Below are 27,838 nucleotides of genomic sequence, written 5' to 3' on the forward strand. Positions count from 1 at the left end.
GGCTTTGATGAGGAGGATAACGACCTTGAACTGACTCTCACTCAGGCTAAGATTGAGAGAACTCGTAAGGAAATGGAGTTTTTGTCATTGCGGGAAAAGGAACTTGAGTTGCGCCAAAGTATGATGAAATCTAAGCGGATGAATTCACCAACAATTCTGGGGGATGTCCAGGGGGATATTCCAAGGACCTCAACACCTTTTTCATCGAATTCACGCAAGAAAGTTGAACTTTTCAACCCTCTGGTTACGAGGGGAAATGTCGTGTCTGATGATGAAGAGGCACCAGTGAATCTGGACGTGATCGTTGACAGGTTTGCAGAGTTCCAGAAGAAACTGATTGACGACGCAGCCCCGAAGAAGGAAGTTCTCACAATGACAAATGATCAGTTCCATTCGGCAATTCAGGAAGCTGTGAAGGCTAAAGAGAGAGAAATTGCCACCAAACGTACTGGCTCCAAAGTGAAGCAAAATGCCACTAATGATGTGGACAAACACTCGAAGACGTCATCGGATGTTTTGGAGGTTATGGAGCGTTTTCTTGTACGCCAATCTTTTGGAACAGATGTACAAAAGTTTGATGGGAGTGTGAAGGAATGGCCGTTGTTCCGTGCTTGGTACGAGAACACTACACAGACGTGTGGATATACGGATGTTGAGAGACTCAACCTGCTTCAGAGGTGTCTCACTGGAGAAGCCAAAGAAACAGTCAGATTTCTTCTCTACTCAGCATCGAATGTGAACAAGGCTTTGTCGTCACTGGAAGAGCGATATGGACAACCTGAACATCTGATTCGCACCATGATTGCGCAGGTGAAGGCTTACCCACCTGTAAGAGTAGACAAGCCGGAGAGCTTGGTTGAATTTTCCACTATGATGGTGAACATGGTAGCAGCGATTGAGGAATTCAACCGAATGTGCTACATTGATAATCCCCAGCTGCTGGATGAGCTTGTGCTAAAGCTCCCGATGTCAATGCAGATTTCTTGGTCAGAATTCCAGGTGACCAAGAGCTACGTGACAGTGAAAACCTTGTGTGACTGGATTGCGGTAAAGGCCAGGGCGGCGAATTATCGTGTACAGGTTAGGGACTCAGCGAAAATTGAGCAGAAACCTGTCAAAGGCAAAACCGTGGCAACTGTCAATGAATTGACCGAGCTGAGAGCCGAAATGGCGGCATGCAGCTTTTGCAAGGGAAAACATGCCCCACAAAATTGTGAGACTTTTAAGAAGCTCAAATTAAGCGACAGATGGAAGATTGTGAGAGAAAAGGGAGTTTGTTTCAGATGCTTGAAGCCAAATCATTCTCTCTCAACTTGCAGTGATAACGGAAAATGTCCAAAACCTGGTTGTGGTCAGAAACACCACAATCTTCTCCACAGAGATGACAAGCAGCAAATGTTCTCTCTAGCTCAGAGAGAAGATGAGGAGAAGCTAGATGCTTCAGATTTCCCTACTGAGACTGATCAGGACTCGGATCAGGAAGATGAAATTTCCCCACAGAGGGGAATTGTGATGACTGGAGCCACAGTGGCTCATGCCAATACGAGTAATAAGATTCTCATGAAGATACTTCCGGTGTATGTTACTGGACCGAAAGGTACCTTGAAGGTCTACGCCTTTTTGGATGAGGGCTCCATGCTGACAATGATGAAGGCATCTCTAGCAGAGAAATTGGGGCTTAGTGGACCAAAGTGCCCTCTGACGTGGCAAGGAGCTGGACCGACAGCATGTACTGATCTGACATCGACTGTTGTCAACTGTAGAATCAGAGGTACTCATCCCAAAGCCAAGGAGTATTTAATGCAGAAAGTTAGGACTGTCTGTGAGTTAAGTCTCCCTAGGCAGACAGTGGATATGGAAGCACTGTCACGGGACTGGAAACATATGGCCGATGGTCATTCTGAATCCATGGTGGATGCAGAGCCCGATCTGCTGATAGGGCTGGACAACACTCCCTTGATTGTGTCACGGGAGATTATCCACGGACCGTGGAACGCTCCCTATCTGGCTTTAACTTGGTTAGGCTGGGTAGTAATGGGAAAATTGAATAATCAAACCTCATGTGAGGTAAAGACCTACTCCTACTCTATTGTGGAACGCAAAGATGAGCTGTATGAAATGGTGAAGAATTCCTTTTCCTTGGAGGGCTTTGGTACTGAAGGTCAAGAGAAGGTACTCTCTCGTGAAGATAAGAGAGCTCTTGAAATCATGAAGCGCACCACCCGTAGGACGAGTGATGGGCGTTTCGAGACTGGATTGCTGTGGAAGCAAGGTCATCAACCAATTGTGCCAGAGTCAAGAGATGTAGCTGTCAAGCGCTTGTACACCATGGAGAGGAAACTAGACAGAGATCCGGCATTGGCCGAGTCTTACTGTGCCAAGATAAGTGATCATCTTGAGAAGGGATACTTGATAAAGCTCACAGAAGAAGATAGGATGACTCCTACTGGAAATACTTGGTATCTTCCACACTTTGCGGTTTTTCACCCGGCTAAGGGAAAAATTCGAGTGGTATTTGACTGTGCGGCTAAGTCAGGGAATGTATCGCTTAACGATCTGCTGATGAGCGGGCCAGACTTATTGAAATCACTTCCGGCAGTGTTGGAAAACTTCAGAAAGGGTAAATTCGCATTCACTGGAGACATCAAGGAGATGTTTCATAGAGTTTATGTTAGGGCAGAAGATACCAACTATCAAAGAATCCTATGGAGAGGAATGGATAGGAAAAATGAGCCAGAAGAGTACAAGATGAATGTGATGACATTTGGGGCATCTTGTTCTCCCACTCTAGCGTCATATGTGAAGAATCTAAATGCCCAAGAATATGCCGAAGAATTCCCAGAGGCAGTGAAGGGAATACTACACAATACATACTGTGACGATTATCTGGGATGTGCAGATACCATTGAGGAGTCTCGCGGATTGATCAAGGATATTGTTCAGGTTCATAAAGCCGGTGGCTTTGATATAGTGAACTGGACAGCCAATGACAGCAGAATTCTTAATTGTGTGAGTGACACGATGAAAAGTTTGAATGCGAAGGATGAACCTGAAAGAATTCTTGGCTTGTGGTGGGACTCTTCTGAAGATGTCTTCACTTTCAAGACCACATTCCATCGCGTCGCATCTGATATTTTGTCTGGAGAGAAGATACCCACAATGAGAGAAGTATTACGGCTGGTAATGTCAATCTTCGATCCATTGGGATTTTTGGCTATGTTTTCGGTGAAAGGAAAGATGATTCTCCAAGAGATTTGGCGTCAGAAAATTGGATGGGACGACATCATTTATGGTGTGGCTTTGGAGCAGTGGCAAGCATTCATCAAGGAGCTAAAAATGATTGACACAGTGAAGATACCGAGATGTTATTCTCCGAAACTTCCGGAAGCAACTTCAATCCAGCTACACGTCTTTGGAGACGCCAGCGAGAGTGCCTATGCATCAGTTGCATATTTACGGATTGAAAGTGAAAATAGTGTTGAAGTGGCTTTTGTATGTGCTAGAACTAAAGTTGCTCCATTGAAAGCTACTAGTATCCCAAGACTTGAGTTACAAGCTGCAGTGCTTAGTGCGCGAGTTAGCGTTGCGGTAAAATCATCTTTGGATCTTGAATTTGATCGAGTGGTTTTGTGGACGGATTCCCTAACGGTGATGGGGTGGATCAAAAGTGATTCTCGTAGATACAAGCAGTTTGTTGGACACAGAATAAGTGAAATTGACCAACTGACAGAGATTCATCAATGGAGATGGATTTCGACTACACAGAATCCAGCTGATTTGGCCACGCGTAGAAAGCCGTGTGATTTCAGTGCGTCCTCTAAATGGTTCACTGGGGCGCCCTTCCTGAAATTGGAGGAGGAACAATGGCCTCAAGATGATAAAAAACAAAAAGTTGCAGACAATGGAGACATTGAGGTGTTTCAAGTGTTAGTGAACGTTGAAAGGTTTATTGGAAATCGTCTGATTCCAGAGATGAGTCGTTTTTCCCGCTGGAATCGACTTGTCAGAGCGACTGCTCAAGTGAAAAATTGTGCGCAGTTTTGGTTGGAAAAGTGGCGTAAAGCGAAAGAAAATCTAAAAACAAGTGAATTACCCGGACTCAAAGTGAGTGATTTGATAGAAGCAGAAAAAGTGTTGCTTCAGGAAATACAGTCAGTGTACAGAAGAGAAATACAGTGTCTCCAAGAGGGAAAAGTAATTCCCAAAGAAAGTGATTTGTATCATTTGACGCCGTTTGTGGATTCTGATGGATTATTGAAAATGAGATCACGTTTGCAAAATAGTGAAGTGCGAGTAAAGTGCCCCATTATTCTTCCGCCGAAGCACGTGGGGACAAAGTTGATTATTAGTGATTTTCATGTTCGGAATCATCACCAAGGACGAGAACAAGTTGTAAACAACGTTCGTGAAAGATTTTATATTCCAAGAGTGAGAGTGGCAGTCAAGAGGGCTTGGCATGAGTGTCAAATTTGCAAAAACAAACGCGCCCAACCTTTGATTCCTGAAATGGCCGTGCTTCCATCCGCAAGAGTTAATGATTCAGTGTATCCCTTTGTAAAGAGTGGAATGGATTATTTTGGACCATTAGAAGTGAAGGTGGGTCGTCGTGTGGAGAAAAGATGGGGAGTAATCTTCACTTGCCTAGCGACTCGTGCTGTGCACTTGGAAGTCGCACACTCCCTGACGACAGACAGTGCCATCATGGCAATTAGACGTTTCATGAATCGACGCGGATCTATAACTGATATGTTCTGTGATAATGGAACAAATCTTCGAGGAGCTGATAACGAATTTCGACGACTTTATGCAGCCGTAGATGAAAAGAAGATTCAGGAAACCTTCTCCGAAAAGCGTGTGGAATTTCACTTTAATCCACCAGCCGCACCACATATGGGCGGTGTTTGGGAAAGACTTGTCCGTTCCGTCAAAGTTGTATTGAAAGAGGTCATGAGGACACGGCATCCCACTGATGAGGAGTTGCACACATTCTTTATTGAAGTGGAGTATATTCTAAATAACCGGCCTTTAACTTATGTGTCGATTGATCCTGATGACGAGACTGCCATCACTCCCAATCATTTCTTGATTGGAAGATCTGGAGAGAACCGACCGATTGGGACCTTTGATGACAGCGATTTGTTCCTCCGCAAAGCATGGAGACGAGCTCAGTATTACGCAGACCATTTTTGGCGTAGATGGATGCGTGAGTACCTTCCCGAGTTGACAAGACGAACTAAGTGGTATTCTACCACTAAAACTATCAAGATTGGAGATGTCGTTGTTGTGTGTGATGAACAGTTACCTCGCAACCAGTGGCCCTTGGGTCGAGTGGAAGAAGTATTTCCTGCCCCTGATGGGAAAATTCGTTCAGCGATGGTAAGAACTCGTTACGGCCTATACAAGAGACCAGTTGCAAAGCTTGCTGTGCTGGACGTGGAGTAGGTGGGTGCAGGAGCACCAGAGGGGAAAATGTTGGAAACGCGAGCGCTAACTGGCGGAAATATTTGAAGATTTATTATGTAAGCCCTTCCGGCACATTTGTCAGTCTTTTTGTAGAAAACGTGGCGTGACGTGCATTTGTGAATTTTCATAGGAAAAGAATTTGCGTAAGTTAGGATATTTCCTCATGTTAAAAATCTATTTAATTTAGTAATATTTATTGGTTAGATTTGGCTGAACTCCTTGGGAGACGATCAAGCTAGTCCTGAGTCAGGAAAAAGAGTTATAACTTGGTAGGTTCGATAAACGATTGAAAGAAATTTAAAATGGCGTCAGGATAAAAATTATTAATTGAATTACAGGTTGTAAACTTTCAAAAAGCTTGAGGTTGGTGGAAGCAAACGGAGGCCGTTTGAGATTAAAGTAAGGATTGAATTGTTTGAATTAAAGAAATGAATTGAAGTGTATATTTATTTTAGGGACCACCAACATTCATTCATTCATTTGTAATCAGCCATTTAGTCATCGCCAAAGTAATCAAGTCCTTGCAGTCCGCCACGGGGAAATTGAGTTAATAAAAATAAATACAGTCCACTATCTCTTGATTTGTTTGACCCAGGGGACTTGGTCCCCAACATAGAGTCTGACTTAAAACTATTTTTCTCTAGTGTTTCCTCAATATTATCGTATTATATTAACTTCCACAGCAAATTCCATTTATTTCACAATAAATTACATTGATATATTTTCTAAAATTATCTTTCTTAAATTTGGGAAAGTGCCTTTCACATGAATTCCGTTACGTTTTTAAAAATATTGTTCAAATTTGAGGAGTAAGAAATGTCATCTATACCCCCCAAATGTTCAAATTTGAGGAACTCTACTGTATCTTCGGAAAGTTTTAATATTAATCTCAATCTTATATGTGACAATCACGGTGAAAGGGTGAAATGATTAAGAAACGATAATTAATTTTTATCAAGTATTGTATTGTTGTAACTTCTATAATCTATACGATCTATACGATTTCAGTTTAATTTTAAAGTGATCTATAAATCACTTTAAATCGATGTAAAACTTCTTGAGATGCTAAATCTTGTTTTGCATTTCATACCTTTAAACAAGATTTCTTATCTTAGCAATTAATGTCTAGTTAATTTAGAAGATATATAGCATTATAGTTACAATCTCAAGCACTCCGGAAATATATAAAGTGAGGAAGTGTACTTCCTTTCTCGTGTTTTCTAAAACTAGGCTTGAAAGCTTTTTCTTTGTTCTGCAATTTTTGGAATTAGAGTGCTTAGAGTAATTATAAGTCTAATAACGAAATTAATTTTTTTGTCATTCTCGGTATATTTTGGCTCTCGATTTTAGCCGATCTCGGAGATTGATCGGTGCCGATTAGCCAATTTACCACTTACGGTTGACTTGTTGATTATATTTGAGAACTTATTGTTACAATTCGTAATCTAAAACGGATAATAGTGTAAACGTAAGAAGTGTATTTTAACAGGGGGTGCATAAGTATGGTCAGCGAGTGAACCATGAGTGGCAGATCGGCAAATCGCGCCGATCAAGATCGATACAAGATACTAGATCACGCTGATCGTGTGATCCGTCACCATTATCACGCTGATCATGCAATCAGTACATATAGAAAGATAAGATAAACTTATTAATCGGCAAGGTACTTATAAACACAGATAATATTAAAATGAGTTATTTGCAGTTTTAGCGTCCACTGTCGTCTTAACTTTGGTTAGTTATTTACCTCCAGAACAAAACGAAAGAAGAACTCTAATGGATTCCACATATTTTGGATAAAAGGAATAAGGAGAACCAAATGAATGTGGCCATTTGTCTCCTCTTATTTTACAATAAAAAATTGTTTTGAAATTATTGGCAACAGGCGATTATAAATTTATCTAATAACTATCTGTAACACATAGAGCAAGAGGTCCTGAAAAAATAGCCAAGTCTGTTGCAAAATTGCAAAAGCTGGTCTGTATCCCAAGAAAGTGATTCTGTAAATTTTCATAAGATTTCAGGGTAGTTATAATAATAATAATAATTTCAGGGTAGTTGTTCACTTTGGCTAGTCCTACGTGACTAAAACAAGAACTGAAAGCTTTTTCTTTATGGCCTCTACATACTGGAGAAATTTATGTTTAATATGGAAACAATTCCCTACGCTTTTGTAGTAAAAACTCTTCAATATGGAGATAATTTTCTCTAGAGGCCATTATATTCGATGCGTTTTTAAGAAATAGTCCGATTTTGGCCAAAACAAAAAGCATAAAATCAATAAATCATTTGTATCAATTGTGTATCCTTAAGTGTAATAAATATTACATTTTTTTCATTATTATATTATTATTTTATTATATTATTATTACTAATATAATCTTTTAAGAAAACAATGTCGCACAACAGATGCTGCGAAAATTCTAGACGCTCACAACGGACAATTTTCCAAAACCTGGAATATTCTCCAGATATTGATTCTCACGAATATCACTTGTTCCAATTTTTGCCAAATAGCTATTGGTGTAAAAACATGAAACTCCCAGAAGCTGTTTGGTTAGCCCACGATCTTTCGCAATCATTCAATATTTTGCTATGGTAGATCCTCAATTAATTTATTAAACATTTTTGTCAATAAGAGATAGTAAATTTAGAGAGAAATACAAAAACTAGTTTATTTTCAGTAGGGTAAAATGAGGTAATTTGGAACCATTTACAATTTGGGATATTTGAGATTTTCTCACAGTTTTAGAGATTCAAAAGGAAGAAAAGCTGTTTCTGTTCTTAATCGTCTTTTTATTCTATTTCTCGGTCTTTGTTTTCTCTTTGCTCATTTGAAACAGTGAGAAAGTCTCAAATGTCCCAAATTATAAATGGTTCCAAATTACCTTATTTTACCCTATCGATCCCTGCTAACTAGTTACATACTTTTGCCGTCTTTCTGGAAATATATGAATAGAATACCTCGTCAACAAAATGAGACGTCCTTGGACCAAACCCATTCATACACCCATTTTTTCATTTCTTCAAAATTGGAAAAGTGCTGCTCAGGCACGCCATAAGAGATCAACCATGAACCTTTGATGATCGGAAGTAGCACTAGGTCTGAAAAATACAGTGGGGATAATAGTAGGAAATCTCATTTTAGCTTTTGATATTGTCGTGGACCATAGAAGTGCAATGGCACGGAGCGTTCTAATGTTATAATATCAGTCCCTTGTTTTTTGATCGGCTTGCGATCAATACATGTTCAAAATTGATCGGTAATAATGCCTATTGATAGTACTGCTTAGTTTAAACAACTCGTATTGCATGATTCCCCGTTGGTCCCACCAAACACTCAATATAGACTTTTTCTGAAGAGGTCTGGTCGTGTTTTCGATTTTGATGCTTCGATAGGGCAAAGCTACGATACATATATTGTGTTTGGAATACTTGAGCCATACTCCTTTTCATCTCTTGTACCAATTCGAGACTGCAAAGTTTATCTTCCATACCGCAAAAGCAAAACTTCCAATGTCGATTTTTGAATTTTTGTTCGTCTTTCAATAAAACTATGAAGCACCCATTTTCCTCCATTTGGAAATTTCCTATAGCATATAAATGCTAGAAAATTGCTTGGTGGATCACATTTAAGGCTCCCGTAAGCTAATTTTATGATCTTCATCCAGTAACACTTCCAGATCGGCGCTATTAATTGTTTTTGGTCCTTTTGTCCTCTCCGTCGAAATCGCTATTTCTGAAGCGTTTCAACTGATTTTCTTATGCGGTTCTCGGTAGTTCGTGTTCGTTATAGACCTTTTTAACCAAATGACGTGCTCTGCTTGATTTTTTATTCAAGTTAAAGTTCTAAAATTGTGCCTACTTTCCGTCAATACTGTTTTTTCTTTATACAAAATTCAAAATATAAGGGAAAGCGTCTATGCTTCGTACGATCCCCAGCTTCGGAATGGCTAAATTTTTGCTATTGGTTATTGTTGACAGATGACTAACCTATAAAATAAATGAAAATTTCGACATTTGTGCCGAATACATGTGTCGTTAACTTGACTTGATACAAAATGTGTGCTAAAGGTACTTGTTATAAAATTGCAATTGAGTAATTTCTAGGCATTTTTTATTATTATCTTTATTTTCAAAGAACCAAACAATTATTTGAATCTTGAATTTTCTCAAAATACATTTCAAAATTATTTTAGACTGATTTAAATCTGTTGAAGGTTTTAACCCATTTTATGATGATACCATTAGTTTATGAACAATATAGCATGAAAAGAATTCTAGCGTGCATCGCTGTGTGAAATTATTCTTGTAAATGGCAGAAGAGCCTTTTTCTACGATGCGTCATAAAACTCGCGAATGGAGCATCTGTTCTAATTGTTGCAACAATTTATAATAATTGAGTATATGAGTTATTGAGCATCTTTTACCATGACAACCATAAATGGATTTAGTTCCGGTGTGATTCTGCACTTTATTAATTGCTAAACGCCTTTTTTTAATTTTCACATGACCCGATTAATATGACTTGATATGACTTGTGCAGCTAAATGAATTGCAATTGAGGGAGTTTGCTAATTTATAGAGAATTCATTTTTTTTTGGTGACTTGGTGCAAAATGAGCATGAAATTGTGAGAATGTGAACTTTAATGTTGAGATCAAAAACATCTACGTCAGAACAATTTAAATTTATGTGATTTTAATTAATATTTGGGCGTTAATCTAATTGAATCAGGGAATGGTTGTGTTTGGTGTTTTTTTGAAGAGAAACAGCACGAAAGAAAGAGGGAGAGCTCGAAAAAATGTTTGAGATATAAAATTAAATTGGAGCAATGAGTTTAGAGAAGTTTAGAGCAAATTCAATTTAATCATTTGAGTCGCTGAATGAGATTTTCGTGTCCATTTATCAGTGTTTTTACTGCTATGTATTTTAATTTTTCAGCTTCCGCGACAGATGCCAAATGTTAGTTTATTTATGAGAAAACAGGCATATTTTCTATACTTTCATTGCCTTTTGTTACTACTGCATCCCACCTTTGTATTCCAAAATTATATCTCATTTCTTTTGCACGCCCCGACATGAGGGAAAATAATGAAAATTCCAGAGGTGAGAGATGCCTATCTAAAGCAAATAAATAATAGTATGGAAATCGACAAATCAAATATTTTAAATCAAACACGAGAGTTACGAGAATTGCTTTTAATACTCCTTCTCAGCTTTCTTCCTTATCTCGATTCTCTGCTGTTTATTATTTATTGCCGCCAAGTTGTTTTGCGCCAAAAAAAATTTTTTCTTAGTCAATATCTCACGAAGCCTTAATTAGAAAAGGAATGAAAAGGAATTTAAGTTGAATTTGTTGCAGCAAAAGCCGATAAACTTTATGACTTTCATACAAATTGCATTATTTCCTTATCGAAATGATTAATTTGAAAAAAAAGTACAACCTCAAAATAAGATTCTTTATTGAAAGTATTTACCGAATAGGTCATGTTTATGTTAGTCAGAATGACAGAAAATATTCTCATTTGATGTGATTGATTTATTTGACGCCTCTCAGAATGTCAGAATTTGCAAATGCTGTAACATGATATTGTTAAAGTTGGAGACTTTGTTCCCTTTCGATACTATTTCGCAATAATTTTGCAACAATTGCTCTTTGGATGTTGAAAAGAGTGACAAAATGTGCCTAAGGAAGTGTTACATTATTTGGTTGATTTCCAAGAGGAGGAATTTTTGTGCCTCTTTTTATTTATTCATGTGACTTGGTGAACTAATTCTTTGGGCGCAGTTTTACGAAAATAAAACAAGAGAAAATTATTGTAACATTCTCCAGTGGATGCTTTGAGCATAAGAAAATCACTGGGTTATGTTAGAGATGTTCAGATTGTTTACATTTTTCATGGAATCAAAACAGGGAAGACCAACGGAATTTATTTTAAAATTTGAGGTTACGAAGCTTACCATAACCTCACATTGCAAAGTGGCCTAAAGTCTACCGGTTCCTCAACTCGACCGGTAGAGTTACTTATTCAATTTATTGATATTTGCTGTAATATTTAGCATAATAATGGTCTTATCATTAATAGGTCAACTATTTAATAAATATACTGAGAAAAAAAGAGGATGTGATTATCTTTTTTTCCTCACAACTAACACTTTTTAAGTGTAAAAATATATCAACATTTTTTAATGTTAATTTTACACCTTTTTAAGGGTAAAATTAACATGAAAAAGCGTAACTTTAACCCCTGATACACCTAAAAAGGGTCATATTTACACCGATTTTGAATCAATACAAATCAGTGACAATTTCGTCTCGGGGAACTGGAGCCAATCTGGTCAGAGAACACGGGGAGACCGTAAAGCCACGGGGAACTCGGGCAACCCATGCAATTTTCAGGAAGCCCACGGGGAACCCATCTATTTTTCAGAAAACCCTGAGGACTCATACATATTTTAGAAAACCCGGGGAACCCACGGGCTACTCGGGAAACTCACGCGGAACTCAGGGAACCCATACTTTTTTTCAGGGAACATACGACGAAACCCGTGGAACCTTGAGTTTATTGACTTTGAGGTTAGGTTTAGGTTAAGTTGTTCAACATAACCTCACAATTCAATCGTCTTTACTCCAGTCGTATTGAAATTGTTTTCTGGCCCTTTCAAATATTCGGACTTCAACTCAATAACCCTTATATTTTTATAGAAATATTTTAGGTTATCCGTTGTAATTGATTTTTTCCTATCAAATGACTGCAAGTGACTAATCAGTTTATTAATTTTTTTTAAGGTTGGAGGTTATATTGATAGTTCTAACCTGACGTTTTAATTACGTTACATTAAGAATTATGAATTTTTTTTACTTGCTGAAATTCTAATTTCTACACCAAAATGCGTTAGTGGAATTTATTGAAAATTCTAAGATTATGTTGTTTACCTTAACTTAACAAATTAATCACTTTCACACTAAAACTAAACGAAATACTCTTTTGTAACTTATTTATTCACTTGGAGAAATTATAATTTGCTCGTTCTATCGCGTTTATCAACTTTTATGATTTTTTTAGGTTGAATTGTTGACCCTAACCTCACTTTAACCTCACATTTTAATTACATTGATTTAGAGAATTTTTTCATATCACTTACACTATTACTTTATTGGAATGTGTAAGATTATGCCGTTCACAATAACTTAATTTTTTAATTATTTCATGTCGAAGTAATAAAAAACCGACAAGTCAATTATTTTAATCCAGTTGGTAGCCAATTATAGGTTATGTTGTGTAGCATAACCTCACATTTCGGCCTATTTTGTAGGCTTTGCATGCCAATTACACTTTAAATTTCCTACAAAGGTCCAAGCTTATCTCATACCGTTACAGAAATTAACAAAAATGTTCAAAATCATGCGAAGTTCCACTACACGTGAAAGAATGTGTAAGAATTCTTGAGCACCGAAGAAAAAAAAATCTAACATAAGCACTGAAAGAAATGTGATGTAATTTCTTAACCTTTCGTCAACATAAATTTTCTTTTCTTTTCATTTTCCCTCTAAGAACTGCAGGAAAGTCCACACCTCTTGATTTAAAGAAAATCCCTGGCGTGACTGTTGGCTATTTAAATCACATGAAATGATGTGAATTTCTTGCGATTTTAGTGGATAAATTCAATTATTAGTGGGATTGAAGTGATTGTATTTTCTCTCAGTTCCACATTCAATTCACTTTGAAGGTTAATAAAGATCAAAATGTTATTAATTGAAAGGTGAATGAGCTTCTAGCCATGCTTTCTTCAGTTAATCTCCGATCAATTTTGCCATTGTGCCCGAATCTGATAGGATTAATCATTTTTGCTTCTAAGCTGAATTTGTCTATTTCTTTCACTTGAAAATTTAAACAGTGACAGACAAAAAGTGACCTCTATCTTAATGGTTTTCACTCTAGTTTCGTCACAGACACTGATAACTCCTATCAGGCACGCGTATCGCAAAATTATAATCAGCAATTTCACAGTTATTGCATTTGCTAAAAGTCAAATAAAAATTTTGATTTAATCGCGGCTTTTTTCTCTGTTTGCAGAGTAATTAGTTAGAAGTGTGATTGCCAAGTACTTTCTGTAAGTACATATTTGTTTTGAAAGAAGAGAACTTTGCTTTAAACCTTACCCAATTTATATTGCCTAACCCACAAAAGCCACAATCATGAGATTATTATGGGATTCGACATGGATTTAGTGATTAAAAGTTCAATTTCCTCTGTTGTTGGCGTTTGGTGGATTTTTTCTTTCAGCTTCGTAACTTGAAAGTCTTAGCTTAAATGCATTATAGATCTGAATTTAAACGGCAAACGGTAAAGCTGGTTCTGCTGAATAGCTTTGACAGTTTACAGATGTGAATTGTGTGGCGCTGGTACACCTTTTAGATTAAAAAACATTCATGATATCCAAATTCACATTCTTTTTCTTCGCAAATTGTTTGCATAGGTCTATCCTATTCTTTCGCACTCTTCTTCTTCTTTTGAACGTCATACCAAATTCAATTTAGTTCAGTCGAATTTTGAGACAGAAAGGGTAGGATAGACTTGTGCAAACGTTTCGAGGAAGAAAGAAAAGTGAAATTTTATTTGATGAAATTTTCCTGATCTAAAAGATGTGCCGAACACATAATGTCTATATTTGAAATTAACGGAAAAATATTACTCAGAGCGTGAGCGTACTAAGGTTCCGTTTTAAATATTTCGACTTTTGATCCATTATTCGATAACCTGAAAATTCTTGAGGGCAATCTCACTCACAAAAAATGATAGTCAAGTGATCATGTTTCAAACAGTTTTTGTAGAAAAAGTACAAATTTTTCGAACTTGTTAGTGGGTTACACGGTTTGCGAGCATTTCGTAAGTCCCCAGCACCAGTGGGAATTCTTAAATATTTGGAAACAATTTTAAGAAACATTTTATTCTGACTAGGTTAAGAATTTTTGACAACTGACAGACAGTAGGGGAGACTGGGGCAAAAAGTCTCAAATCGAAAATTTCAAAATTCAATATCTTCCAAGATAAATAAGGCCTTCTTCGATGTTGTATGTTTCTTAGACAAGAAATTTAGAAAATAAAAAATATCGAAATTTTTGGCCCTATTTTTGAAATATTTTCCTTGAAGAATATATCAATTATTACCTACTTATTATTCAAAATTTATGAACTGGTGGTTATTTCCTAAATGATTTGGATTCTTTGAATACGAAGCCGCTATCTATTTTAGAATTTTACAAAGATTCTTTTCTCAAGAAATCTCTTTATTAAAAACGAGCACTTGGGGTAAAAAGTAACAAAAGGTATAGAGCAAAAATTAAGAAAAACCGAAGCAATTTTTGATGTCTCATGGCGAAAAGAAACGTCAATACCATGTGTCGCCGCTTATTGTTTGCATTGGTCAAACGATTTGCAGTCTCTTGTGTGTTTTTTCTAAAATAACTTGAAAAGCGTTTTTCTCGTTCAGATAGAGAAAACAGTGTTTCACAAAGGTATATTGGAATTAATTTCCTGTGAAAATATGTCATCGAGGTATTTTTTTTTTAATTTACGGAAGCCCGTAACAAAACGAATCAAAATGTGATAATATTCCATGCCTGATACTATTTGCCCCATAATTTTCGAGAATGGTCACAAAATTACCTTTCAGAAAACGGCTCGATAAATGTATTTCCTTACAAAATAGAGGAAAATGACTTTCACAAAGCTGTAGAGCGGTAAATTTCCTATAAGATTGCGTTATTTAGAAATTTCTGGGGCACTCGGGTAGTTTGTAAAAAATTAAATATCCGTTTTGTGACTTTTTGCCCCAGTCTGCCCTACCCCAGAGAGCACCAACTGCTAACCGATTTCAATTGAGTTGAAAGCATACCTAAGGTAAAGTGCCCTCACTCGACCGGTTCCTCGACTCAAGCGGTAGAATTATTTATTCAATTTATTTATAGCTATTACTTGCTATTATATTTAGCGTATGATCTAACGTTAATAGGTCAATTATTCCATAAATAAATTGAATCAGTGACAATTTCATAGAAATTGACCATCAAACATTCAAAAATTGACCGACTGGTCGAGTCGAGGACACCGGTCGACTCGAGGGTACTTACCTAATATATGTATTTCCAAATAAATTCTGCTAACCTTAAAACGACACTCGCGAGGCAGTGCCATTTCCAGGGGCATGAAATTTCCTATGAATCCCATATGTATCTAGCGCGCCGAAAAAACTTTTGGGTTCATTAGTTGTTTTCTGTCAGTGTAGAATGCATTAGCAAAAAATATAAATGTAATCATAACTTTTGAATCCTTGTTACAAGATAAGTCAAATTTGACACAAAGTTACTTAGATGTATTGGCTCTAGATACGTGAAAACAATAATCCTAGAACATAACGCTGGACTACTTAAAAAACTGATTTTTATTAATAATGCAAAAATAACCATTTCGTCGCCACTTTTTACCACTTTTCGCCAGTTTTGTAAAATTTGTAACCACTTCTCGCCACTCACTTGAAAAGAACCACACTCGGTTATTTTAGGCAATGCTATGAAAAGAATACATTCACCATTTCTCTTTCCTTGTGATCACTTTATTATTACTCTCTTTAAATGATTTTTCTTCACTTTTATTTGAGAAATCAAATTATGGGGCTTTTGCAGAAAGTAAACAATGCAGATTTGACAACTGAGAATGTACGAAGTGAAGTTAGCGTCGCCTATTGAAAAGATATGGCGACAGGTGGTAAAATCAATCCAGAATATTACCACTTCTCGCCATGCCTCATTTTTATACAAAAATAATATAAAATGAAATATTAATTGACTAAATACAAATTTTATGTATATCACAAGTGCAATTAAATATTCAATAGACAAATTATTTACCCAAATAGGTATTTTTGGCCTGATGAAAATTTGACGACACTTAGTACATTTGGTAAGAGATGTTGGATTCGATGCACTTGCTTAAAATATTGCTCTAAAAAGTGATCAAAATCGTGAATCCAAAACGAATAATTATTATTTTTCGATTCTATGCGTAGAAGCAGAAACAATACAAAAAAATTGCGACTCATTTATTTCATAAATTGCGAAAAATAGCGATTTCAATGTAAGTGGCGAGAAGTGGGGCACTGGCGAGAACTGGTGATTCCACCCTACGTAGTTTTGGAGATATCTTGTGAAATGTGTACGAAAACAGGGACAAATTTACACTAAAACCGGTTGTATTTTTCAGAGCTAATGTCACCCCCTTGGCCATTTCCATATATATGATTAGCACGTTTTTTCGAGAACTGTTGACCGATCAGCTGATCGACTCCGCAAAAATGTGCTGAAAACGCTGCTTTTTTTAACCTACCGTCCTCGACGGATAGCTGTAAAATTTAAATTCAAAAGAAAACCGTAATTTTAAGTCCGTCTCAACTAAATGCCTTGTGAATTTATAAAAATTGAGCAGTCCCCAAAGTGAGATATTTCGCATTTGGCGAGCTTAAATTCAATATTGCTAACTTTGTGACTTGTTCTATAAATCTTCTTGATAGATTTGGCGGGAAATTGACAAGTGCTGACCTCGTAAGAAACATTTTGCGAAACTGAACATCTTTCGACTGAATTTCTGGGTGAAAGAGTGAAGGGGTTGGGCCAACACGCACAGTTTGTTAGATGAAAAAGACTGGTACATTTTTTTCATAAATTTTTTTTGTGCTCCTCATAGTCTTGTTTGCAGAAAATGTGTGTTGATGAATATAATTTTTCATGTGAGATACAACATAATTTCTCGTTAGAAATTTACGATGGGCTTTTCTTGAGGAGATTGTCTACCAAATTGTGTGTGTGCGTTGTACATTATAAAATTAATGTGTAACTAGCATTTATAATGAATGAGCGATATATAGTGGCAGAAGTGATGGCTTGTACGTTAGATTAGTTGGGTGATACAAAAGCCAGTTACTCTTAATATGAAATTTACCATCTGTTTTATGAATTATGAATACACAATTATAAGCACAGAGAGGATAGACACTGGGTTCAATACATATTTCTTAAATCTCTCTTGTGGGCTTCTCTCGTGCAGGAATTAATCTTATTAGAGTGAGATTATTTGGGACGAAAGCCGGGAGGATAATTTTCATCAAAATATTTCCTTCATTGCATCGCAAAATGTTTTTGCAAATAGTATTTATTTTGCTCCAGAGACTGTATTATAAATAAAATTAATGTGGCTGAAGATATTAAGCAAGATACATGAGTTTGTTTTCCCTTTTTTATCACAATTTCATATCACAATCTTCTATTGCCATTATAAGACAGTCTTTTATGTCTTCCTCCTTCACAAACTCAATTTACCCTCAATCTGTCTAATTAATCTTGCTATTTGATGCACAAGCAACAAAATCAACTGTTAAAGCGTGAAATTGTATCACTATGACATGAGAATACAAGATATTAAAACAAATAGAGCCTACGGCGAAGGCAAAAAAAGACACGAATAACAACAATAGAACAGATTTTCATACGGAAAAGCAGAAGAAAAGCAAAAAAAAATCTACCGCCTATTTTAAGAACTTTGCATGCAAGAGCAAAATCTCAAATAATTTTCTCCCAAGCTCAAAAAGCATCGCAGAAAAATTTAATTATGAGCCAGAGAGTGTCAGACATATGAAAAGTGTCTGTTTGAATTTTCTGCAATATCTCATGGGTTGATTCTTGAAGCCGTCAAAACACCATGAAAATTCCAGAAGCCCTCATCTGTGTCCCAATTAATATTAAATCTCAGAATTATCAAGTTTGAGAGGAAATCTTCGGACATGGAGTAAATGTTGCAGAAATAACACTCACATCATTCCCAAAATGTGCAATTTAATGTGGCTAAATGACCGTGTATTATGTCACTTGTTATTAGTGGAGAGCAGAGTGTCACTTGCGATGAAAAAAAAAGACTGTTAAATTTTATTAAGCCACCAAATGGCCATAGAATGAGACGATATATTCGCAGTCTGATGTTTGCCAACTGCGCAAATAATCTCATGAACTGGGGTTGATTCTCTCTTGTATGCAAATGATGCAGAAGAGACCTTTTTTATGGCTTCTCAGAAGATCATTCTAACAGGAATAGAATCTTCATGAGTTTTTCCCATAGATCTCTAATCTTTCTCTCTGTTTGACCTCTGTGAACTTAATTCCAAATTCGCGAAATTCAGCTAATCAATTAAGATGTTTGAAATATTTTTTCCTGTTCACTTTCCTATGGTTGAGGGGCTAACTACAGCAGGGCCAATTTGAAATTCTTAGTAGGAAAATAAAATTTATTTAAAATACTATATGAAATACCTGAATTCAAATCCAAACATTATTCTGTACTAAAGAAAAGAATATAATTAATTTAGTACAGAAATATGCTAAACTTTTAATATAATTTTTAAATATTTAATAAATATAAAAATTTAAAATGCCAAATGAAATACCTGGATTCAAATTCAAACATTTTTTCTGTACTAAAAAAAAATATTATTCATTTAATACAGATGTCCTAAACTTGAAAAAAAGTTAAATAAATCAAGAGAGTTAAAACGAAAATATAACCAAGTACAAAAAAGCAGAATCTTTCCGATTAATTAAAAAATATGTTTTTAATTAGAAAAGCAATGGGACTAATTTACGCGATCAGGACCAAAGATTTTTGTAGGATAAGCAAGAAACTCTCCTTTGACAAAATTACATCAAGATTTCTTTGGTATTAAAATTTAATTTTGTACTAATTAATTTTTATTTTTTACTGACCAAGTACACTAGCTTTTCAATTTAGTACAGACATGTACTAGTTCAAACTTTTTTTTCTGTAGTAAAAAAATATCATTCATTTAGTACAGATGTCCTAAACTTAACTAAAAATGTGAAATAAATCAAGAGATGTAGTTAAAACATAAACACGGGCAAAATCTTTTCGATAAATAAAAAATATATTTTTAATTAGAAACGCAATGGAACTAATTTACTTGATCAGGACCAAAGATTTTTGTAGGATAAGCAAGATACTCTCCTTTCCCAAAATTACATCAGGATTTCTTTGGTATTAAAATTTAATTTTGTACTAATTAATTTTTACTTTTTACTGACCAAGTATACTAGCTTTTCAATTTAGTACAGACATGTACTAATTTTGAAATATTAAGGAAGTAAAGCATATTAAAGAATTGCAAAATATTAAAGAAATTAAGAAATATAAACATAAAAATCATAGAAAAAACGTGGTACTCCTAGACTTAAATAAAGAAAAATCTATAAATTTATTGAAGCAGGAAGGCTTTCAGAATACGCACACACTGGTTTCGAACACTTCATATTTTTCCAATTTTAATGAATCTGACCTATATATGGCATATTTTAATAGTTAATCTTAATTCACACATTTCCTGAAAAAATATGCCAATATAAATATGAAGTGTTAAATTTACAAAGGTAAAAAATAAATTAATTATGAAAAATTAAATTTGGTAGTAAAACTGAATTAAATATTTTACAGTTTGCTTTATTTTACCTTCAAAGGTATGTAAAAAAATTATTTTCTTCCTGATGGACGATCGACTCGTTCTCAAATGATGAAATACGTAAATATCCTAAACCTAAACATTGTTCCAAAATGCATTGAGCTTGATACAAAAAAAAGATTCTCATTTTAAATTTAAAAAAGAACTATTGGAATTAAATTGATTTTTTTCTAGTCGTTTCCTTAGTATACGTTCTTGATAATCAATACCATTTTATTTCAATAATTTTCATTAAAAAAAAACTATTTTAGTACATGTACTAATGTAGTTTTTTCCTTTTTTAATTGATTTTGGAATATTTTAATATCACATTCCTAAACACTTCTTTTTAATAAAGTAAAAGCATTAAAAAGAAATAAATTAATAACTTAATAAGAATTTCACTTTTAGTATAATAAAATCAATAAACCGAGAACCGTAAAATTTACGTTTTTTTTTAATAAAGTTAGGGCTATGAGACCAAATCTTCAGTTCTTTTTTTTAGTAATAAATTAAGGAACTATTAATCTTAGTAGTAAATCTCATATTTGTATAATCACCCGTGTATTCTAATTTAGAACAAGTACTAATAATTTATAATTGGGTTATTTTGTTTGATAATAATAACAAGACAGGTAATTCTTTAATAGAAATAGTTAGAACTTGGCGGTTAATGCGATTCAGCCTTTGCGTAAAATGTACAGTATTTTAGAACATGTACTAATTTCGTGATTTTCAGTTGAAAAATTCCGAGAAATATGTTGAAATCGAACACTTCTCTGCCTTTCTTATCCAATCTTTTCCCTTAAGATGATTAAGACTAAATTTGCATTGGTCCAACTCTGCTTCAAATTTCTAAGCCCCCTGAATGATCTACGCTTGCGAAATGCGCCTGGTTGTCATTAGCACTAATAGAAATTAGTGTGAGCAAAAGAGAAACATTGTGGTGTTGATAGGTATCGAATGAGCTACCTCAAAAGATTGCGAGCGCGAAATTTCAGGTGAATTGAGGAAGTTGAGAAGAACAAGCATAAGATTGTGACGCAATAGTTTGATTTTTTCGTAAGAGAGCAAACAACTCAAATGTGCCAAGAAGTTTTTTATGGAATGTCTTTTATAGGTGTGTGAGTGGTATTTGGATCAAAGCCAGGTGTTGAGGAAGAAAATAAAATACATTTTGGAGGTGCAAAGTAGGTGTTTAGAATATTGCAAAAAAAAAGATGATATTATATAGGTAGTTTGATTGGGAATCACGGTGTGGCCAACGTGAAGTCATCGATGAAGTCATCCTGGGAGTGACTGGTAGAGCAATTTTATCTGGTTTAATTTATAACACTGGCCCCAAACATTCAATTGGAATATTCAGTCCAATTGTCGCCTTTGGTGACAGAGACACATTTTGCATCGTTGCCGAGAATAGAATCGCAATATCGGGATTGATACACTGCATTATGGGCACATTAAAACGGGATAAGGGGCAGGAAGATGATAGAGATTGTAAACCAGATGGAGAGATACTGTGCCAGTCTGTTTGCATTATTCATCAGAATCTGCGTATACGATCTCTGGGATGGAAATTTGCTATGGTTTTGCACATTAAACACAGCAGAAAATAGATACAAGAAGTTGGTACTTTTGTTACAAACTAACACCGCTAAGAAAGTCATAAAGGAGGATGCACCTTAAGACAGGTGCAATTTATAAAATTGTCAAATAAAATTAATTGCAGTGTGTGTGAGGTAAAAATTTGAATTTTAAATTACTCTCATGTGCCAGACAATATCGGAACTTGATCTTTTTCACGGTGAACAACTTCGGAGATCGCTATGTTTTTGCTCCTCCTGCTACTGATCTTCACGTGAAGATCGTAGCAAATACAATTTGTTTATTCACCCACACGATCGCGTGGTTGAGTTTATTCAAGAAGCTTTGCATATGACGAAATTAAACCTGGGCCAATACAGTTGTTGAATGGTGAAGTGCTGTGTTTTGGATTAGAGATGGGCTTTCAAAGATTTGCTCAATTGTTTGGGATTTTAATGGACTCGCCCACTTTTTAATAAATTGACTTTCATTTGTTTAAATTAATAGACTTGCCCAGGAATAGGAATTGGCCTGTTCACTGACATTTAACGAAATTGAACGTGCCTAATAATACAAAGGATTTTAAATTAATCCACCATTACTTGAAATGAAATTTTTTGGTTTACTACATCGGGTACTACATACGGTTTTACGTATAAAGAATTCTAATAATAGGATTTGAGAACAACGCTTTCATAAGTAAAATTGACATAATCAGGAATGGAAAATAATTTTACAATATGAACAGAAAATGAATATAGATTTGCTAGGTTTTTCGAAAACCGAAGTGATAAAATTTATTTTTGTGAACTTTTTTTTAAAGTAAATTCTACGTTAACGAAAATTTCATCAATTTGAGAGATTGCATTTAAATCTAAATTAATTTCCTAATTTTAACTTAAAGTTTTCTTTAAATATAAATTTAATTTGGTAGGAACAAAAATATACTTGTCTATTTACGTTTAGTTCGCTTTTAGAGAGCTCAACAACTATAACAATATCTTTTTAACTTGAGCTTAATCATTAAGTTTCATTCATAAATATATAGTTCAGTTTTCGTGTCATCAAAGAATTAGCACAAAGTGTAAATAAACATGAGAAGTGAATGATTCGTAAGCGACAGATCGACCGTTGATCAACTAATCAGCGGATCGGCAGCCTAAGTGAACCATAAGTAGCAGTGGCGCTGCCAAAAACTCTATAACCAAAATCCCGAATGGGTTCTAATACCAGAAATCCAAAATCCCAAATGAGCCAAAGTCCCGAAAAGCCAAAATCCCGAATAGGTCGAAACCGTCGAAGCCCTGAATGGGTTGTAATACCAAAAAACCAAAATCCTGAACGCCAAAATTCCGGAAACCGAAATTCTGAATCCTGAAAGGAACGATATTTTACGGAGGATTATTTGAAATAATTTCCCAAAACTTAGAACATTACCCTTTGACTTTAGCAAGAGCGGCTGCAAATCGTGAAAGAAGTTATGATACTTTTAAGAATCCGGAACTTTGGCCTTTCAGGATTATGGATTTTTGGAACTAAGCCTTCGGGTTTTTGGCTTTCGGTAAAGTTTAACTGCTTTATCATTATGTAGAGTAAAATAAGCTAACTGAAAATTAAATCTAATCCTGAACTTTAAGATTGCCTCTCCGTTTCAGATAGCAAGAGAACAGGAAGAGCACGAAGATGTACAAGATCGTACACTCTGTCTAGAGAATATTCTTCGTTCTCTTTTTCTTTTGGTTATCTAAAACAGTGAAGAAATCTTGAAAATTCGGGATTTTGAGACCGAATTCATGATCTTGCCTGGAAATGCAACAGACCTGACTCCGAAAACATTCTAGATTCTAGACATAGGTAAGTAATAAGAGAGCTGAAAAGCTAGAGTAGATGTCCTAAACTTGATACTCGGGTATGGCCTCCAGAATGCGAGAAATTCTCCTCAAACTGGAGTATTTCTGCGCAATTTATGTACATATACGAGCGATTTATCCATTGAAAATGAATGACTAAATATCGAATGAAATTTCTTGTAAAATACTTGTGCTGTACCTATTAATGGGCAATTTGTCCGGGATCCTACCTCCCTAGTCTTTGGCTTTGGCTTGCCCCGCCTCGAGTGAATAAAATTGAATAGATTCCTGCGCCATACAAAGAAAATATGCTTATTTGCTTTGAAAAATGGTGAATGGTAGATTCTCCAGTATGTGATTGCGTCACGGCACTTCAAACGATGAATCACATCGTTAATGACTGCCCCAGAAGATGCTTTATGGGTGGACATGGTCCGCTAGACTGTTTGTCTCCAGGGGTCCATGTTTACATAAAAATATTATATTGAAGTTTATGATAACTCAGAAAGGTTATCTGTTTTTTTTTTTTAATTCTATGTCGTTTATATTTTTTTGTTTTCGTCATACGAAAACACAAGGCGAGCTAAAATCGCTAAAAGCAAAATATTCAAATTATGTCTAGTTTAAAGGTGTGCAAGAACCGTTTGAAACCGTATATACGTCAAAATAAGTTTGTTCAGGCAGCGTTTTGACCATTTACGTATAAGTTTCATTTGATGTTTATTCGATTTCAAACCGTTCTTGCACTCCTCTGGTCTAGTTTATCAAAACTTCGTAATTTCGAAAAATATTAACTTGGAATTTTGAAATATTGCAGAAGTTTTCATATTATAATTTTATGGTCTAAATTTCATCCGTATGTATCTAGTTTCGTTGAAATCGGTTTCGTTAAAGATAAGTCGTTAATCTTTTTGTATTGATGTATTGTAACTGAAACTTTTGAAACATGGTTAAATGCAAAGTCTTTTCTTCAAAACTTTTTTTTTAACTATTTTATCGAAAGTTCAGCTTTTATTTTTATGAAGTCAACCACAATACGATTTTAGCATAATGTCTCATCCTTGAGTGTCTGTTCTTCAAACCTAAGGTTTAGCCGTATGGCTCAGCTTCCCTAATTCCTCATTAGATAAAAATTTTGAGGAAATCACGATTTTAAGGCTTTGCTTGTTATTAAAATTTAGAAACCTTTCTGAACTGGAATGATCTCTTTTAGTTCTCAGACCTAAGGCTTAGGCTTAGCCATATGGCTTAACTTCTCTAATTTCTTATCAAACAAGATTTCTTGGAAAATTATTACTTAAGATTGGACAACGTAGGCAAGAAGTGATCCATTAAATTTTAAAAAAAGGCAATAAAATTGATTAAAAATTTGAATTTTGAGATCATCGGGAACTGGGTTAAACCTTAGGTCGGAAGCCGGCCTTACTAATTTTATTTTAAACTTCCCGCTAAACCTTAAATAAAGATCAAAAATCTGTTATAAAATTTGAGAAAGACTGACCTTTTGAGTGGGACATTTTTCGTAGTCGTTAGCTTGCCCATCTTTATCTTCTTGGAGGATGCATCTGAGTCAAAGGAGTCCTCTTTGATGAGACTATGATCCCCATTGAATCCGCTATTGTCCCGATGATCAGTACTCTCGCTGGCGAGAAGCTTGGACGTCTCATCGATGATCTGTTGAGTTGTTCCGCCATTGCGATTGAGATTCAGGCTCAAATTTAGATTTCGCGGAGATGGGGATTTCTCCTCAACTGGCAACATGTAGGACAGCATTTTTCTCTTTTTTATTTTCGCGCCTCGTTTATAAAATACTCTTGTTTTCCTCCTAATATGCACAGATTATTTCAGCAGCTCGCAATCTTATCTCTCTCTCCTCGGTGTCAAGCAAAAAGCAATCTTTCTATAATTAAAAAATTTATGTCGATTTTTTTTGTTTCCTTTTTAGCACTTTTGACACTTTATATTTTTTGCAAAAATATCACCACTGTCTGATTATGCGAATTTTCTTTATAAGGGAGGAAGATTTTGAAATAAAAGAACCAAAAGAATCAGTCCGAAATATCACAAATACACGATCCTTTGAAAAACTCTTTCTCACTTAAACTATTTTTCTTCCTAATTTGGTAGTAATGCGCGTGTTTGGTTTATTTTTCTCTTGCCTTTTCTTCGTACAAAATATCACGGTTTTCTTTTTATTTTTTTGGGGGGACAAATAAACGGTTTTTTCAACAATGTTTATTCTGTTTTCTGTTCAACACTTCACGTGCAATTTTTTAGCTTAATGCAAAAACAAGTAGCTCTGTGTATTATCTCACGAAGTCACTAATTACAGCTCTATTTTCAATTTTATATCGTGTGAATAAATTAATGATTCTTTCTGTTGATTGTCCCTCATGTTAGATCATCATCTGAAAGAGAGAAGAAGAAAAATATTAATTTTTTGTATGTGCAAAATGTTTGTGAAAGAGTATGGGAAAATACTTGTGTTTTTTTTTATGTTAGAGAAAGATTTCGGAATTATGAAACAGAATGATGTCTGAACTGAAGAGGATGAGTAAATAAACAGAAGAGTGTCTTTTTTCTTAGTGTTTATTTAAATAATGGTGTTTTAAAATTTATTTAGCGTGACTGGAACATAAATTGAGACGACGAATTTGAGAAAAAGAATTAAGTTTTCATTGCGTGATCCATGAAATGCGTAAAAATTAAAATATGAGCATGTAATTTAACTTAACGTACAATTAGAGATTTTGCTTAAACTTACAAAACTTTTAGAATTTTTCGATTAAAAATTAAAATTTTAATTAAAAGTCGAATAAGTCGATAATTTTCAAATTTTATTTATAAATTTATTTCGCTTTTCGGGTGCTCCTTTACACCCTTTACACCCTCTACCTTCAATTTGAATATAATACCGGAAAGTTAATTATTCCCTAAGTTATTAGAGTTGCGAATCCTAAAAATCCTATTACTCAAGATGTAAAATCTCAGCTTGAAATCGCTCTCCTGTAAAGTTGACCATTCGTGACTTATTCGTTTTATATTCTGAGCTGTCGATATAACATCAAATTCACGTTTTTCCGAATAATCGTTTAATTAACATTCACAATTTAATATAAATATAATCTAGTATTTATTAATTCAATAAACTTTTTAACAAAATAAATAAATTTAAATGAACAAAACATTTAATGAAATAATAAGACAAATAATATACAAAGTAGGTATTAAAAATAACAAAATAAGTAAGAAAATAAAATAAAAGAATAACAAGGTTAAAGAAAAGTTAAATAGGTACCAAAAAGTAAAAAAAAAAACATTTAAAGCTTATTTTCAAATTTCCTGTAGATAGAAAACTTTATTTATTTTTTAATTTAATTTTTAAATGCATCAAAATTCTAAATTTGTAAAATTTTCTCTTCCAGTCGAATCAAAGATCATAAATTGTTTGCACGAATCAGCAAACGAAGATGAAGTTTAGAAAAATATTTGCAACAAAATATTTTAATTGCCTAAATTATCCGAAAATTTACTAAATTCTTTGTTTATGGTCTTATTCATTAAAATCTTAAAATCGTAATAAAACCTAATTGAATTTCTCTAAATTTTAATATGCTTTATATTATAAAAATAGCAATTAAAGTCCGTCAAATTAATTTATTTTTATTTGGCAAAAACAAATTCATAGTTAAAAATTAAATATATAGAGAATAATGCCTTCGGTAGACCTCTAACTCGGTATAATATCATGAAATCAAAATTCTTGGTCCTTTCTTCTTCAAAAGATAAGCTTAATTATATTCCACTCTTTTGGTCTCAAAATTGGACTGAACTAAACTTAATTTTGATGAGATGTTTAAAAGAATAAAAAGATTGAAAAAGAGTAGGATAGACGTGCAAAGCTTTTAAGAAAGAAAAGAATGTGAATTTTGATTTTATGAAATTTTCCTGATCTAAAAGGTAAGCCGGAAATATAAAAAATTAAATTTAGTCGACTAAAATTTAAATTTGATTTTAGAAGTGGCGCTGGCCATACTTTTCTAATTTAGTGAAATTCTATTGATTGAAATTTTACTTCAATTTTTTTTTAGACTGAAATTAGATATAGCTGTCTCTTTCTGTTAAACGAAAATTAGAATTTCAATATCATTTTCAATTTCATATTCATTTTGTTTTTATCAGAAACAGACAAATCTAATCTCAATTTGAAAGAGTCAGAGGTAAAATATCAATGTACTTTATTTTAAATTGAAATATGAAATTTTGGTAAGTGAATAATTTCATATTTTCAATGAATGTTCTACATTGTATAAAACATTATTCCGTCACAACTTTTAGATCAGGAAAATTTCATGAAATCAAAATTCACATCCTTTTCTTTCT

At 34.6% G+C, this 27,838-nt stretch overlaps 1 protein-coding gene across 1 annotated transcript in view; it reads right to left on the bottom strand.

The window, feature by feature from the left end:
* LOC129807299 (uncharacterized) overlaps positions 1 to 27,838 on the bottom strand; it is a 102,165-nt gene that overhangs the window by 45,005 nt on the left and 29,322 nt on the right. Inside the window, exon 2 of the mRNA XM_055856474.1 lies at positions 24,957 to 25,863. Within this exon, the coding sequence (XP_055712449.1) occupies positions 24,957 to 25,228 (272 nt within the window). The 5' untranslated portion in view covers positions 25,229 to 25,863. The remainder of the gene's footprint in view (positions 1 to 24,956; positions 25,864 to 27,838) is intronic.

This window comes from Phlebotomus papatasi, chromosome 3, assembly GCF_024763615.1.
Source record: "Phlebotomus papatasi isolate M1 chromosome 3, Ppap_2.1, whole genome shotgun sequence".
Classification (NCBI taxonomy): Eukaryota; Metazoa; Arthropoda; class Insecta; order Diptera; family Psychodidae; genus Phlebotomus; species Phlebotomus papatasi.